This window comes from Fusarium sambucinum, chromosome II (genome assembly GCF_050947815.1).
Source record: "Fusarium sambucinum isolate potato_lamoka chromosome II, whole genome shotgun sequence".
NCBI lineage: Eukaryota > Fungi > Ascomycota > Sordariomycetes > Hypocreales > Nectriaceae > Fusarium > Fusarium sambucinum.
The window spans coordinates 6250383-6265194 of record NC_139293.1 but is presented as its reverse complement, the minus strand read 5'-3'; the positions used below and the strand labels follow the sequence as shown (position 1 = coordinate 6265194).

At 49.5% G+C, this 14812-nt stretch overlaps 5 protein-coding genes across 5 annotated transcripts; 2 read left to right on the top strand and 3 right to left on the bottom strand.

Annotated features, from left to right (window-relative positions):
- Nucleotides 1–254: 254 nt before the first annotated feature.
- On the bottom strand, nt 255–3811 carry FSST1_009029 (ANTH domain-containing protein; the record flags this gene model as incomplete). The annotated part of the gene is made up of 5 exons (XM_083225967.1): nt 255–341; nt 561–2974; nt 3030–3517; nt 3574–3714; nt 3777–3811. The coding sequence occupies 5 exons, from the start codon at nt 3809–3811 to the stop codon at nt 255–257; spliced, it is 3165 nt and encodes a 1054-aa protein (XP_083084990.1).
- A 1922-nt stretch (nt 3812–5733) lies between these two features.
- On the bottom strand, nt 5734–6398 carry FSST1_009028 (60S ribosomal protein eL21; the record flags this gene model as incomplete). Its single annotated transcript, XM_083225966.1, has 3 exons — nt 5734–6064; nt 6179–6294; nt 6363–6398. 3 exons carry the CDS (start codon nt 6396–6398, stop codon nt 5734–5736), a joined length of 483 nt encoding a protein of 160 aa, XP_083084989.1.
- Nucleotides 6399–6781: 383 nt separating this feature from the next.
- Nucleotides 6782–7495, top strand: FSST1_009027 (40S ribosomal protein uS4; the record flags this gene model as incomplete). Its single annotated transcript, XM_083225965.1, has 3 exons — nt 6782–6846; nt 6925–7023; nt 7084–7495. 3 exons carry the CDS (start codon nt 6782–6784, stop codon nt 7493–7495), a joined length of 576 nt encoding a protein of 191 aa, XP_083084988.1.
- Nucleotides 7496–7952: 457 nt separating this feature from the next.
- Nucleotides 7953–9344, bottom strand: FSST1_009026 (mRNA splicing protein SLU7; the record flags this gene model as incomplete). The annotated part of the gene is made up of 1 exon (XM_083225963.1): nt 7953–9344. One exon carries the CDS (start codon nt 9342–9344, stop codon nt 7953–7955), a length of 1392 nt encoding a protein of 463 aa, XP_083084987.1.
- Nucleotides 9345–9675: 331 nt separating this feature from the next.
- On the top strand, nt 9676–14812 carry FSST1_009025 (DNA-directed DNA polymerase; the record flags this gene model as incomplete). Its single annotated transcript, XM_083225962.1, has 2 exons — nt 9676–9910; nt 9963–14812. 2 exons carry the CDS (start codon nt 9676–9678, stop codon nt 14810–14812), a joined length of 5085 nt encoding a protein of 1694 aa, XP_083084986.1.

Here is a 14812-nt window from a genome sequence, read left to right as displayed (position 1 = left end):
GGACATGACATTCGCTGTGCGTTCAGTCCCATGGTACTCGGACACTCCCTTTTGTAGAAACATCATAGATTCCACTTCATAGTAAAGGAATTGACGATAATTGGCAAATGATACAGAACTTCGTCGGATTATGCAAGAATCCCTGCGATTAAATGTCTTAATTGAAACATCTACCTCAAGATGATGAGGCCAGCCCGGAACACTCTTGGCCCCGGATACCACGAATACCTGTCAGCAAGCCTACATTCGCGCCCTTACTCTTCCTGGTAAGAGATCTTCCGCATCTCGCCCAAACGATGACGAGCCGATGCCAAGGCGTTCTCCAATTGGAGGATCTCGACCTATTTGTTGGTGGCTTGTCAGTCACTGATCTAACACGAGAAGCTAATCGGAACTTTGCCGGATATAGAAACCGTTGTGCTCGCACAGGTCCGGGAATGACCTTGTGAAGGGGAAGGGGGGGGGGACAGGGGAATCGGAGATAGGAGTGGGGCATGGTATGAGACATGAGAGCGAAAAATGTTGACAAACAAATGACAGGAAACTGTTTCTAAACTTACTTGCTGTTCCATTTCCCGCACCTTGAACTCGTGCGCGCCAAGCTTGGTGTAGTCTACCTGGTCGTCCTCTTGGCTGCGCTCCTTGATCAGGCTCTGGACCTGGCGCACCAATGCTCGACAAGCGGCACCCACGGCCTTGCTGGCTTGCTCGAGCTTTTCTTGGCTCTTGGACATGAACCCTGCCTTGACTCTGCTTGCAGCCACGAGCTGGGCGGTCGAGGCAGCCACATCGTTCGAGGCCACGATGAGCTGCTCTGGACTGTTGCGGCCAGAAATGACACCGTCTGCTGTCTCAATCAAAGTGTTGGTCGACGACGCCACGGCCTTGGCAGCAGAAATGAGACCCTCCGTCCATCGGTTGTTCTTCTTGTAGAACGCTGTCCGGGACGTCGATCCACGTCCAGCCTGGACGATCTCCTGCTGTGTCGCAGTGGCCGCTTGGATCAGTTGCGTAATGGCGTTGGTGATCGCCGTGGCCGCATCCAGGATCGAATCGTTTACCTTGAGCTCATAGGTTGAGTAGCCATCACGAGGCTTGTTCCTGAGCTTGGCCAGTCGTGCAGCGGCAGCCGCGATGGCATCCGCAGCCTTGCTGAGTTCTGAATCGACCAGATCGCCCAAGTCTCCCTTCTTGTTAGCCAGCTGACCGAAGCCTGGAGCGAACGTCTCAACCAGCTTGTTGAGTTTCTGCAGGTTCATCTGGACATCGTTATTGTTGTTGATGACCACATCGGTCTTCTGCAAGGGGTCCATGCCTTCCAGTCGGAAGCTCTGGAGGCCTCGTAGGAACTGAACCGCTGATATAGCAGGCTGTCGGGTTCCGTTCATAAGTGAGTCAGTCTTCTTGTCGTCCGTAGCCAAACGGGTGAGACCCTTGGTGTTGCTGCACACGTCGGCAATTGCACCAGAGAAAACGTTGATGGCTTTGATGAGGTCAGAGTGTGTCGCATTGGGACCATCCGCGATGAAGTTGTTAAAGGACGTAGCAAACTCCATAGCACTGGCTGATGCCTTCTCGATCTGTGACAGTACGTAAGAGGGAGATGCGTTTTGGTTACCAGCTTGCATGTTGGAATCCAACTCATACAAAGCATCATCCACACGCGCAACACCAGCCTGAAGAACCGAGTCAATAATATCATTGATCTTGTCGAGGTTCGACATGATAAGAGCATCGATTTGTCCATCAAGAGCATTGTCGTTATCGCCCTGGTTCATCTTGAGTTCGTTGAGCTCAATGAGTGTCTGGTCCATACCGGCCTTGTACACCTCAAGCTCCTCCTCCTTGTCTCGGAGAAGCTGCTCGAGATCAGAGCTACCATCTCGGACGTTCATCTGAGCGTCCTCTAGCTGACGCGACTTGTTACGCAGCGCCTCCTCGAGGTCTGCCATCTCACGGTTGTACTTGGCAAGCATTGTCGACAGCTCGTTGCCCTTGCTGCGCTCAAGGTTGTCGGCCTTGTCTTGGGCGAGACGAAGCTCACGCTTGAGCTTCTCGACCTCATCCTTGCTGCTGCCACTCGCGCGGTCCTTGTCGTGAAGAGCACGGTCACGCTCACGGATCATGTCGGCCAGCTCGAGATTCTTCGTCTTGATCTCACGCTCGAGCTTCTCACGTCGATCGATAGCCTCCTGTGCGCTGGCTGCCTTGAGCTGAACTGCCTTGAATTTCTGTAGAAGATCAAGATGCTCGTGCCGCAATTGAGAGTAAAGTTTCGCCAACGCCTCATATTTCGTCCTCCATGTGTTGACTTGCTCCTGGAGAGCTCGGATCTGATCATCCTTGCTATTCATCTGTTGGCCAAGACTGTTTTGGATATGCGACAGCTCACCCTCCAAAGCCTTGACTCGCTGATCATATTGTTGTAGCATTAATTGGTCACGCTCATACTGAGCCCGTGCGTTGAGGTTTTCACGCTCCAGCTCCGCAAGGCGCCCCTGGGTTTGCCATTGAGCCTGCTGTGCCATGAGCGCCTCTTGCTCTCGCTGCTGCTGCTCCATAAGCTGTTGTTGCTGTTGCTCAAACTCACGCTGCGCTTGCATCTGTGCCTGCTGTTGCGCCATGAGAGCTTGCTGTTGCTGCTGCTCAAGAATGCGCTGCTGCTCTTCGTACTCTCGATTCTGACGATCCAACTCACTCTTCCAAAACTCATTCATCTCATCGGGGGCGTCATTCTTGGGCTCCGGTAGAGGAGATGGCTTGCGCTCAATTTCCTGCTTCGGTCGCGCAGGAAGGGCAGGAGCGTCATCATCTTCGGCCAAGAGGTTTGGAGGGTCTTGAGGAAGCTTGGGTATGGTGATGAGACTGGTAAGGTATCTGAGGTTTGAGCACTCGTAGTAGAACTTGACCAGGCGATAATGTTGTGCGTTGTAACGTTCACGAAGGGGTTCAAGAGCTTCGTCATCACCGGTAGCTAAAAAGATATTAACCCTAAGAATCATAAAGCGGAGGGTAAGTGAATCACTGACTCGAGTGCATTGCGCGAAGCATGCTTGTGATGAATTTGTAAATTCCATAACTCTCCTGTACCAGGGGCACGAGAGCCGCAATGCGACACTCGTTGTTTCCCACGTTCCGGAAGTGAGAGAAGATCAACTTTTGGAACTGCTCGATCTTGTCTTGCAGCACCATCAGGTCGCTGATGGTCTCATAACCTTCGTTGGGGTCGTTGATAGCCTTGAGACTCAGGTACTCCTCATACTCGAATGTTCCGTTGAACTCGGGGTGCTGGTGGTGAAATGAGAGCTTCGCAAGGAGGTAATAAACGTATTCACGGATCAGAGGCGCGTAGCCGCGCATGCCTTCACCTCCCCCGCCCATGCCGCGGTTCAAGCTATCGATCCAGGCGCGGTTCGCCATGGCCTCCTTCAGGGCGCTAGGGTGACCTTCTTGAAGCACCTTGTGGATTGTAATGAGAGCCTTGAATGTCTGGACTTCGTCGGCGAGGATCGGTTGACTATTGGGACGCTCGGTCAGTGATAGTTGACATGATAGAATGCGTGTAAGACATACACCTTGATGCCGGACCAAAAGGCGGCAGAGGACCTGTGGTCCCATGTGTAGACAATGCATGCGCGAACATGCTTGCGCTTCGGGGAAATCTCTTCGGCGTTTGTAGCTTTCTTGATGTTGATGGCGAGCTCTTGGTCAGACCTGCGCAAGATGATGGAGTCAGCTTGGTGTTTCCAGAGCGAGCGCTGCAATGTGTCACTGACTTGGTATGCTCAGTACCGCGCACAGCAGCAGACATGTTTGCAATTGGTTGCGGACAAGCTCCGCGATGCTATTAATATATGTGAGGTAAAGACGTTTGTATAGGTAGACTTCGTCGCGAGCTTCAAAAGGTATGTGCTGTTGGAACCCCTGGAAATCACGGGACAATTTCCTCGTCGAGCCCAACGCCGCGCAAGCTAAATGAATTAGGCAGAGGGTAAATGGTCGACAATCGGCAGAGGTAGAGTAGGGTTCAGACGGTAATTGTTTAGCAGACCCTTCTATAGGGCAAGAATTTGAGGTCGTCGTCAGCCTTGACAAGTTCGGGCGACTGTTGGGCGTCTTGGCTGCAATTCGATGCCGTAGCTTTCGTGGCTGGGCCGTAGCCATGGAAGAGGCCTGGACAGCGTCATGGGGTACGTATTCTTGTTTTGTGGGGCTCCGCAGATTCCATGAAGATGAGTCCTAACTAAAGACGTTATCAGTTATCTGCGGAACCGAGGTATATTCAAATGAGCTGTATAAGAGTCAGTAACAAGGTCAAAGTAAATTCATCAATATTGAATTTCAAATAGTTGCTTTCCTTAAAAGCCCAAAGAGTGTTTACACGGTGCTGATAGGACATCTACAAAGACAATTATATAGACAGACTGCAATTATCCATCGCTTCAACATGCAGTATAACCCCTGAATACAAGCTATCAGCAGGTCTAAAGAGAAATAGTAGCGAGGACTACCGACTGCACAATGTCAAAGACAGTGTTTGCTTAATATATGTTAAAAAATACTAAAGTGTTAATAAAACAGCAAAGACCTTATGAATCCAAATGGTGAAACAAACGAATGCATGGTACATTTTTTTCATCTCTTAGACTTGTATTTAATACCTTAAATGGGACTTTACTGATAATTATCCAGGAGTTATGCTGTAATTATATGAAGATCGGCGTTTCGCCAAATGCAACGAAGAAGTTACATATAAATGGAACATGCCATCTAAGTATGCTATGTGAACGGATGAGGAACGAAGTTAATGTCAACGTACAGCAACTGAGATTTACTTATCCATATGGTGTAGTCGAAGCTAAAAGACAATGCTTACGGTGGACTCAGTATCCAGAATACCGTGAAGTCAATGAATTACTAGCACTAACAAGTTACGCTGCACTTCGCATGCTAATAAAAATAATGACTTACAACGCATCTCAGGACAAATTTAGATCATGCCGTCTTCATAATTATTTTAATTAATGAGATACAAGTAGTAATGGTCAACAATTTGGTCCGGTTGTGAATGTTATAGAATGCCGATATTAGGTTATTTAATGTACAGGGTAGGTAACTGTTGCTAGATATGATAATAAATCGAAATAAACACTGGGATCTTAGTGATAATGGCACAAATAATACGGAATTCAAGGATTTATTGAAGACCAGAACTGATGCTTCATTCATATCGACTCATTGTGTTGTGTCTCAATTCTTCATTGTCGTTCGAGCCACCTAGCTGTGGCGGTACATATCTACCACACAATGATGGACACTAATCGTCCTAGACTAATGAGATGCTGTGTAATGTTCAATTGTATAACTCGACAGAAATCATGGCGGGTGTCTGATCAAATACTATGCCATCAACAATGAAAACGTTCACATGAAACTTAAAAACTCTGCTTGATGCCGGGATTACAGGACAGGAAATTGGAAGGCCATTGAGAGAAGCGTCAGTTCATTTTACGCCAAGTCATCACCGGGCCTTCTATGTGGGCCGGTCACAGTTCACCAGAGGTATCTTCTAATACAGAGAAGGGGCATGCTTCAAACGATGTCTTTTTTTTGGTCCTATGCCGTACAGACATCAAAAGGCAAGCCCTTGCCATGCAGAATTCTTTCCCATCCGGACGCAATACCCCAAATAAATAGAAGCAAGCACCACCAACCCCCGCAATATCTTTTCTTTTAGATCGTGGTCTCGTAGGCAAGAGGGGTAACGGTCATGGGGGGGTTCTCGGAGAGCGACAGTGTGTGGGCGCCACGGGGTCCAAGGGGCTGACGCTTGACCTGGACGACGGTGCCGTTGGCCTTGGCCTCACGCTTGGCCTCGGCGTTAGCCTTGACACGCTTGAGGAAGTCCTCACGAGATCGGGACTGCGAGATGTGCTCGATTCGGACGTTGATTCGCTTCTCGATGTATCGGTGCTTGACCTGCTTGTAGATGATGACACCGACAGCGGACTTGGTGACGTTGTAAATGACACCAGTCTTTCCGTGGTAGACCTTGAAGGGCATACTGAAATTTTGTTAGCCCTCCTGCTACATTTCCCAAAAGATTCCCCAAAAAGCGTCCAAGTTCCGCAATTTCGCGTAGGATTTGTCGCATGTTGGTAAAAGGGGCGTTGCTTACCCCTTCTGGACGGCACCGTTCGCCTTAATGTCGACGATATCTCCAACGCGGTATTGTCGGAGGTAGGTGTTCAGGGCAATCATACCCTTCTGGCGGAAGTCCCGGCTGAAGGCATACTATAATTTCACATCGTCAGTCTCATGCCCGACGTTGTCGAAATTCGCAACTCGCTGGTTGAACATACGCGGGTGCCCGCTCTCTTTCCGTATGAGTGACCCATCTCGAATCGTGTGATCTGCCGGTCGCGGGAGGGTTGGGGTTAGTAGTCGTGGGTTGGCGAAAGAGATGGTGAAGTCCGTCGCTTTGGTGTTCTGGATTTCTGGAGCGGCCTTGTGGGACGGCACCTCAGATTTTCCGAAGTTTTTTTCTCAGTAGGGCAAGGGCGATTGTGGGTTGGGACCCACTCGCACCTTCCGAAAAACCGAAAAACTTAGGGTTGAGCCAAACGCACGTGATCACGAATTGCACGCCAATCCTTCGCACATTTTGCTTGCTCAAGTTGGCTCTCGTGAAAGTTCATCTCCCGCAGAACCACCAAGGAGCAAGTCAAGTAAGTGCTACTAGAGAATATCACCAAGTTCTTCAATTAACAAAGACTTCAGGATGCCTCCCCGCGCCCACTCCAAGACCTCTCGTGTCCCCCGCCGACCCTTCGAGTCTGCCCGACTGTCAGTATCACCGGCCACTGAACATGAGCTTGACTCTGTTTAAGTCGATTGTGAATTAAGACTGACCGATAATAATAGTGACTCCGAGCTTAAGCTCGTCGGCGAGTATGGCCTGCGCAATAAGCGTGAGGTCTGGCGAGTCGGTCTGACTCTGTCCAAGATCCGTCGTGCTGCCCGGTATGAGAACCTCTGCACTTTTAGTGTGCGCCGATCTAAGACTTTCTAACACCCAAACAGTCAGCTCCTTACCCTCGACGAGAAGGACCCCAAGCGTCTCTTCGAAGGCAATGCCCTCATTCGACGTCTTGTCCGTGTTGGTGTTCTTGACGAGTCCCGCATGAAGCTGGATTACGTCCTGGCCCTCAAGATTGAGGATTTCCTTGAGCGTCGTCTCCAGACCTGTGTCTGGAAGCTCGGTCTCGCCAAGTCTATCCACCACGCCCGTGTCCTGATCCGCCAGCGTCACATCCGAGTCGGAAAGCAGATCGTCAACGTTCCTTCTTTCATCGTCCGTCTCGACTCTCAGAAGCACATCGACTTTGCTCTTACCTCGCCCTTCGGTGGTGGCCGTCCCGGCCGTGTCCGCAGAAAGAAGGCCAAGGCCGCCGAGGGCGGTGAGGGTGGCGAGGACGAGGAGGACGAGGAGTAAATGCAACTAAAAAATGCAAAAGCGGCTCTCCCTGTCTAGGGCACTTGGTGATGGGATACCACTCATGGGAAGGGGATTCTCTTCATAGCTTGCGGCGTTGGCCAGAGGATAAAAATGGAATGATTTCACCGGATAACGACAAACAAAACTTTCCCGGTGTCTCTCCACTGTGTATATGAATCCCATGAAACATGAATCCAATCACGACATCTACCCACTACGCTTGCTTATAGTGAATGCACCAATGTCATCTGCGCCGCTGTAATACCCGGAAGTATCTAGTTGGCGACAGAAAAGTCGACCTCTAAACTTCAGGGTACAGAAAACAAACAGCTTAACAAGTCTGGTCCAAGTAACATGAACCAATCTACTAATTTCTTCTCATTTGGTCCCAGTGGCTGATGTTTCTGGTACCCTGATGTAGTATTAATTATAATAATTCCAAGTGAACAGCTGGCTATGTCAAAAGCTCATCCGTGCCCAGCATCTTGGCCATGGGATCATCTGTCGCTCGTCTCTTTTTCCTAAACTCTTCCATCTCCTCTTCTGTCACCCCATTCATCATTTCTTCTCTTGTACGTTTTTGCGGCTGCTCTTCTTTATCCTTTTGCTTACCCCCCTCAACTGCTTCTTCTGGCTCTTCTTCCTTGGCCTCGATCAGGTTGACTCCCGTGCGTTGACGTTCAGCGGCTTCCCATGCCATCTTGCCATCATCTCCAGTGCAGTAGCTGTTCTTGATGAATGAATGACAGCAAGCGTAGCCCCATTTGAAGTTGGACCACCAGCTACCCCATACGTAGGTGTGGTTGTTGATCATGACATCCTCAGCGTACTTTGATTTAGCCTGTTTCTTAGGTGCACCCTTGATCAAACCAGCTTCGTCGTATTCGACAAATGTCTCTGACTCAGTCACAGCCATATTTCGCAAAGCAGCTGGCATGGCCTTTTGGTTTCCACCATACTTTTCGGCAAGTAGCTTCTCTCGCTCCGCACGCTTTGCCTCGGCCTCTTCCCTCTCCTTCTTCCGGTAGAACTCTCCTGCCGTTGGGTTGGCCTGTAAATGCTGGGTTGTGTCTCCGGATTTCTCTTGGGCCTCCCACGCGTAGCGCTGAGCGTTCTCGAAAGCGCCAGCATCGCCAGACGATCGCATGAAGCCCTCTTCTGCAAAGACATCAGCCGCCTTGTCAGCTGTCGCGCCGGCATCCACCAGTGATCTCGTCTTTGGGTCGTATTTTGCAGATTCTAAGTCGAGATTCAGTAGATATTTGGCCGTATCTTCTCGTATTCGTAGTTGTCGGGTAGCTGTGCTCTGATGCTTGCTCATGTCATTCTCTTCCGCGTACTTGTCGCCCTCGTCCGCTTCTTCATCACCAGCTTCCCCCTTGGTGGCTTGTTTGCGCAGCTCTTCCATCTGGTTGAACTCGTCCACTACGTTGCGATATTCCTTTGCATCATAGCCGTTCCAACGGTCACGTTTAGCATCCCAGCCCATATCGACGTCTTGAATCACCTCGTCGGCCTGGATATCTCTTCCTGTCCATTTGGCGCCTTTTGCGCGCGGCCGGCTTAGACAGTCTTTTTTCTTGTGTGTCATGGCGCCACAGTTCTCGCATGCGCCCTTTCGATATTTGGTGGACGCTGGACCGGCCTTCCTGCCGCGATCGTACCATTGAGACTTTTCATCTTTCTCCTCACGACGCTGGTGCTTGAGATAATCGTTGTCGTCGCCCTCATCGCCAGCGTAGAACGGTCGCTTACTAATGAAGGATGGGATGTAGATGTTCTCCTCTTTCGACGCGGCACTTGCACTGGTGCTAGATGGTGGCGGTTTCGGAGGGGGAGCAGGCATACTGGGGAATCGGTGAGGCTTTTGGCGGCTAAACTTGGTTCAAAAGAGGCAATGCGGTCGATGACAGATGTAAAAGAAAGGCAAGCGGCAATACTTGTGTCGTTCCAGATCGCGGAACTCTGAGCGCAGACAATTGTGCTGATAAGAACTTATCATCACGTGATCGCGCGCGTCTGTAAATGGCCGGCAGGGATAGCAAACGCGTTTCAATAAGATATTGCCAAAAGATCAAAGAACTGTGCTTACCTCAATTTGTTATCCCAGCAATGTTTGGTATTCTGGTCCTTGAAAGTTAATCTTGAGCCCCTGATGGATCCGAACTCTGGAGAATATGGACTTGTTCCGGATCAGATTGAACTGTATCGACCACTATCAAGCGACAGCAACACAATACGACCCTCAGCTTCGCAACGATATACGCCCTTCCCAGATTTCCAAAGGTCCAAAAGTTCCTATAGTCCGCATTTTTGGAGCCACTGAAACGGGTCAGAAAGTATGCGCTCATATTCATGGCGCGTTCCCGTACCTGTATGTGGAATACGAAGGAGGTTTATCTCCCGATGAAGGTTTGTTGAACGGTACTTATTAATTTATCGTTAAATCACTGACTTACTCTAGTTGGTGCTTACATCTATCGTCTTCATCTATCTATCGATCATGCGTTGGCTGTGAGCTATCGCAGAGATCAGAAGAACGATAATGCCAGGTTCGTGGCGAGGATTACCCTTGTCAAGGGCATTCCCTTCTATGGTTTCCATGTCGGTTATCGGTTCTTCTTGAAGATCTACATGTTCAACCCCGTTGTCATGACTCGGTTAGCAGATCTCCTTCAGCAAGGTGTCATTATGAAGCACAAGTTCCAACCGTACGAAGCACATCTCCAATTCCTTCTTCAGTTCATGACGGACTTCAATTTGTATGGCTGTGACTATCTAGAGTCATCCAGTACAGGGTTTCGGTCTCCAGTTCCTGAATATGAAGAAGAAACGAATCCTTCACATCTTTGGCACAGTGAATCTATCCCACAGGAGGACATTACCGACGAAACTGCACTCCCTCGAAGTAGTCACTGCTCAGTTGAGGTCGATATATGTGTTCAAGATATACTCAACAGACATCGAGTCAAAGAAAGACCACTTCATCATGACTTTACCGAGCGAGCTAACCCCCTTCCCTCAGATATGAAGCTCGTTTACAGCATGGCTGGTCTATGGAAAGATGAGACCAAGCGACGCAAACAAAAAATGCAAGACCCTAGTGAAGGAAGCAGTCCGTTTCCGCCAGAGGTTCTTGTATCTATGTCGGCCAATCCGCGTGACTCGCAGCCTCAAGGTTGGATTCATGAGGAGGAGCATCGAATTGAGATTCAGAATCTCATTTCAGAGGAGAATGTTTCGATTGATGGAGACGAGCTTACTTTCGAGACCTTTGCAAAGCCTCATCCCTATGAAGAGAATGTCAGCACTGCATTGGAGTCGGTTGAGGACCTTTTCCCGGCCAGACTTGTACTCGCTTTGGGACTTCCCTCAGGTGTGCAACCCGACCAGGATCCGGGAAGTAGCATTCTTGTTGATGAGGGAAGAGTCCACCAAGTCGGAGAGGCTCACGAAAACTTTCTGCCTGATGATTCAGACGAAGAAGCCATCATGACATTGGTGGCGATGGAGAAAGCTGCAGCAGAAGGTTCCCGTAATTCCACAAGTAAACTACCAGAAGAAGACCTGGAACAGGCCGCAGCGCTCGATATCGGCCTTGACAGACTAGGTCTGAGGCCGTTCTGGTCATCAATCCTTGGTGTTGGTCGAAGTGGCCTGGCCTCTGGCAAGTTGCCTAGCATTCCCTTGGGCCCGGATTTATTTGATTACGCAGAGGATTACGGCCTGGTCGGACGTGCATTTGACGCACCAAAATATACCTCGTCCAGTCCAACACAACTTAAACGACCGTTGCCCGACCTCCTATCAGTCCAAATGTCCAACAAAAGACTTAGATTTGATGAGCAGCCAATGATCGACGAGGACGAGATGGACTTGGTCCCTATCCCTTCAACAGACCTAAACAACCCACTCACATCTTCTTTCAGGGGGCCATCCATTCCAAAAGGCCCTTCTGGTATCATCAAGAGCATTGTCTCCAAAGGTGGTGCAGGGTCAAACCAAAAACTGAATTTCCCTACTGTTAAAGACCAGAACGATCCCAATACGAAGCTCCGTCTTAGTCAACTGAGTCAAAAGTCGGCTTCGCAACAAACCGATGGAGGCCGACACGCCAAACATGTCTCCTTTGATCCCAGCAGCTTTCTACCTGCTGATGCAGGACCCTCGCAAATGACTTTGTCGTCGTCCTTGGTATCGTCTGGAGGAGACGAAGCAGAAAACGATAGCCAGCATTCTAAAATCCAGCGAGCTATGCGTAGGTTCGCCAGTCCGCAGGTGCATTTGTTTTCTTTACTGCCCCCCTCTGCGGCTTCTATAGTTTCCACTCTAAAGGAACACATGCTCTCTGATGTCCTCTATCAAGATGCATATTACAGTAAGGAGAAGGATGTCCCTGGTCGAACGCGTGAGTACGCTGGGAAAGAGTTTCGCTTGGAAGGCAACACTTTGCCATTTCTTCCCGAATTTGACCCAACTGCTACATCACCAGCCACGTACGGTCTGAAATATGAATCTCTTGATAGGGCCACCGCTGAACTTCAGTATGAACGACAAGGAAAGGAGTGTTCTTGGAGGAGCTGGGAGTTTGCAAAACCCCCACCCACATGTAAAGAGGTTAAGGATTGGGGGCTTGAGCAGGAGCGCAAAGCCAATACGTCAGACGGATCCGGATTGCTGTTAACGGATAGACACTATCATTCTCAAATTGAAGGGCCAACGCCAAAGAATAAGCACGGCTTCAAGTACACACCAGGCAAGAAAGCGACAAGCGTTCAGCACGAGGTTCAATACATGAGCACCATGAGCCTGGAGGTTCATGTGAACACGAGAGGCAATTTCGTGCCAAACCCAGAAGAAGACGAAGTCCAGTGTGTTTTCTGGGCAATCAAGTCCGACGGAACTTCCACCGACAGTCAGAACTTAGCAGGGACTGTCCAGACGGGGATGCTGCTATTATCTAATGATGTCGAGTTCACACAACGTGTTCAGCGCCAGACATCTGCCGATGTTATCGAGGAAACGTCTGAATTGGATCTTATGGTCCGCATGGTAGAAATCGTGAGAAACCACGATCCTGACATTCTGACAGGGTATGAGGTTCATGGCAGCTCATGGGGCTATCTGATTGAGAGAGCGCGATTGAAATATGACTATAATCTCTGTGACGAGTTTTCTCGCATGAAAACAGAGTCGCATGGCAGATTCGGCAAAGAGAACGACCGATGGGGATTCAATACCACATCCACGATTCGAGTCACGGGTCGACACATGGTCAATGTCTGGCGTGCAATGCGAGGAGAGTTGAATCTTCTTCAGTACACTATGGAAAACGTCGTGTGGCATTTGCTCCATAGGCGGATACCCCATTACTCTTGGAAATCATTGACAAGTTGGTACAAAAGTGGCAAGCATCGAGAACTCAACAGGATGTTGAAATACTACCAGAACCGCACCAAACTCGATATTGAGATATTGGATGCCAACGAATTGATTGCCCGAACTAGTGAGCAGGCTCGACTACTTGGTGTAGACTTCTTCTCGGTTTTCTCGCGAGGATCGCAGTTCAAGGTAGAGTCGATCATGTTCAGGATTGCCAAGCCAGAGAATTTTCTTCTCGTGTCGCCTACTCGCAAACAAGTCGGCAGTCAGAACGCTCTCGAGTGTTTGCCACTTGTCATGGAACCACAGAGCGCCTTTTACAACAGCCCTCTCTTAGTCCTTGACTTTCAGAGTCTCTATCCAAGTGTAATGATCGCCTACAATTATTGCTATTCGACCTTCCTGGGCCGAGTCACCAATTGGAGAGGCACAAGCAAGATGGGCTTTACCGAGTACAAACGCCAGCAAGGTCTCCTCACACTTTTGAAGGATTACATCAACATCGCACCAAATGGTATGATGTATGCAAAGACGGAAATCCGCAAGTCACTCCTTGCCAAGATGCTAACCGAAATCCTCGAAACCCGAGTCATGGTTAAAAGTGGCATGAAGCAAGATAAAGATGACAAGACTCTCCAGCAGCTTCTCAACAACCGACAGCTTGCTCTCAAGTTGCTCGCCAACGTCACTTATGGTTACACTTCAGCCTCGTTCTCTGGGCGTATGCCTTGCTCGGAGATTGCGGACAGTATCGTACAAACTGGCAGGGAGACTCTTGAAAGAGCGATCGCTTATATCCATTCTGTCGAGAAATGGGGCGCAGAGGTTGTGTATGGCGATACTGATAGTCTGTTCATCTCCCTGAAGGGTCGGACGAAAGACGAAGCGTTCGACATTGGCAACGAAATCTCGAAGGCGATTACTGAGATGAACCCACGACCGATCAAACTAAAGTTCGAAAAAGTCTACCACCCCTGCGTCCTCCTTGCCAAGAAAAGATATGTCGGCTACAAGTACGAGAGCAAGGACCAAGTGAAGCCTGAGTTTGACGCCAAGGGAATCGAGACTGTCCGCCGTGATGGTACGCCTGCGGAACAAATGATTGAGGAAAAGGCTCTCCGTCTACTATTCGAGACGGCAGATCTCAGCCAGGTAAAGGAGTATTTCCAAAAGCAATGCCAAAAGATCATGCGCAACAATGTGTCGGTTCAAGACTTTTGTTTTGCGAAAGAAGTCCGTCTAGGCACATATTCTGACAAAGGTGCACCGCCTGCTGGTGCCCTCATCAGCACCAAGCGCATGCTCCAGGATGCTCGCGCAGAACCACAGTATGGCGAGAGAGTTCCTTACGTTGTCATAAGTGGTGCTCCAGGAGCTCGACTTATCGATCGATGTGTTGCCCCCGAAGAGCTTCTCGATAATCCACAATGGCAGCTGGATGCCGAGTACTACATCTCCAAGAATCTTATACCCCCTCTCGAACGCATTTTTAATCTCGTAGGTGCAAATGTGCGCCAGTGGTATGATGAGATGCCAAAGGTGCAGCGTGTTCACCATGCAACTACACTTAGCAACAAGAAGACGACGCTAGAATCCTACATGAAGTCCACGCACTGTCTTGTTTGCAACATCAAATTCTCACAGGAAGACAATCCTCTCTGTCCAGTCTGTCGCACAAACATTCCCTTGGCGCTGTTTTCGCTCCAGACGCGATTAACTACCGAGGAGCGTCGTTTACAGGAGATACTCTCCCTTTGTCGTAGTTGCTCTGGTGTTGGGCCTGTGGAGGATGTCCAGTGCGATAGCAAGGATTGTCCTGTATTTTGGACACGTATGAAACAAGTCAGCAAGACAAGAGGGATATGGAATACCAGTCAGCCTGTGATTGAATCTCTGATAGAGGATGTTGACAAGTTATCGCTGGATTGGTGA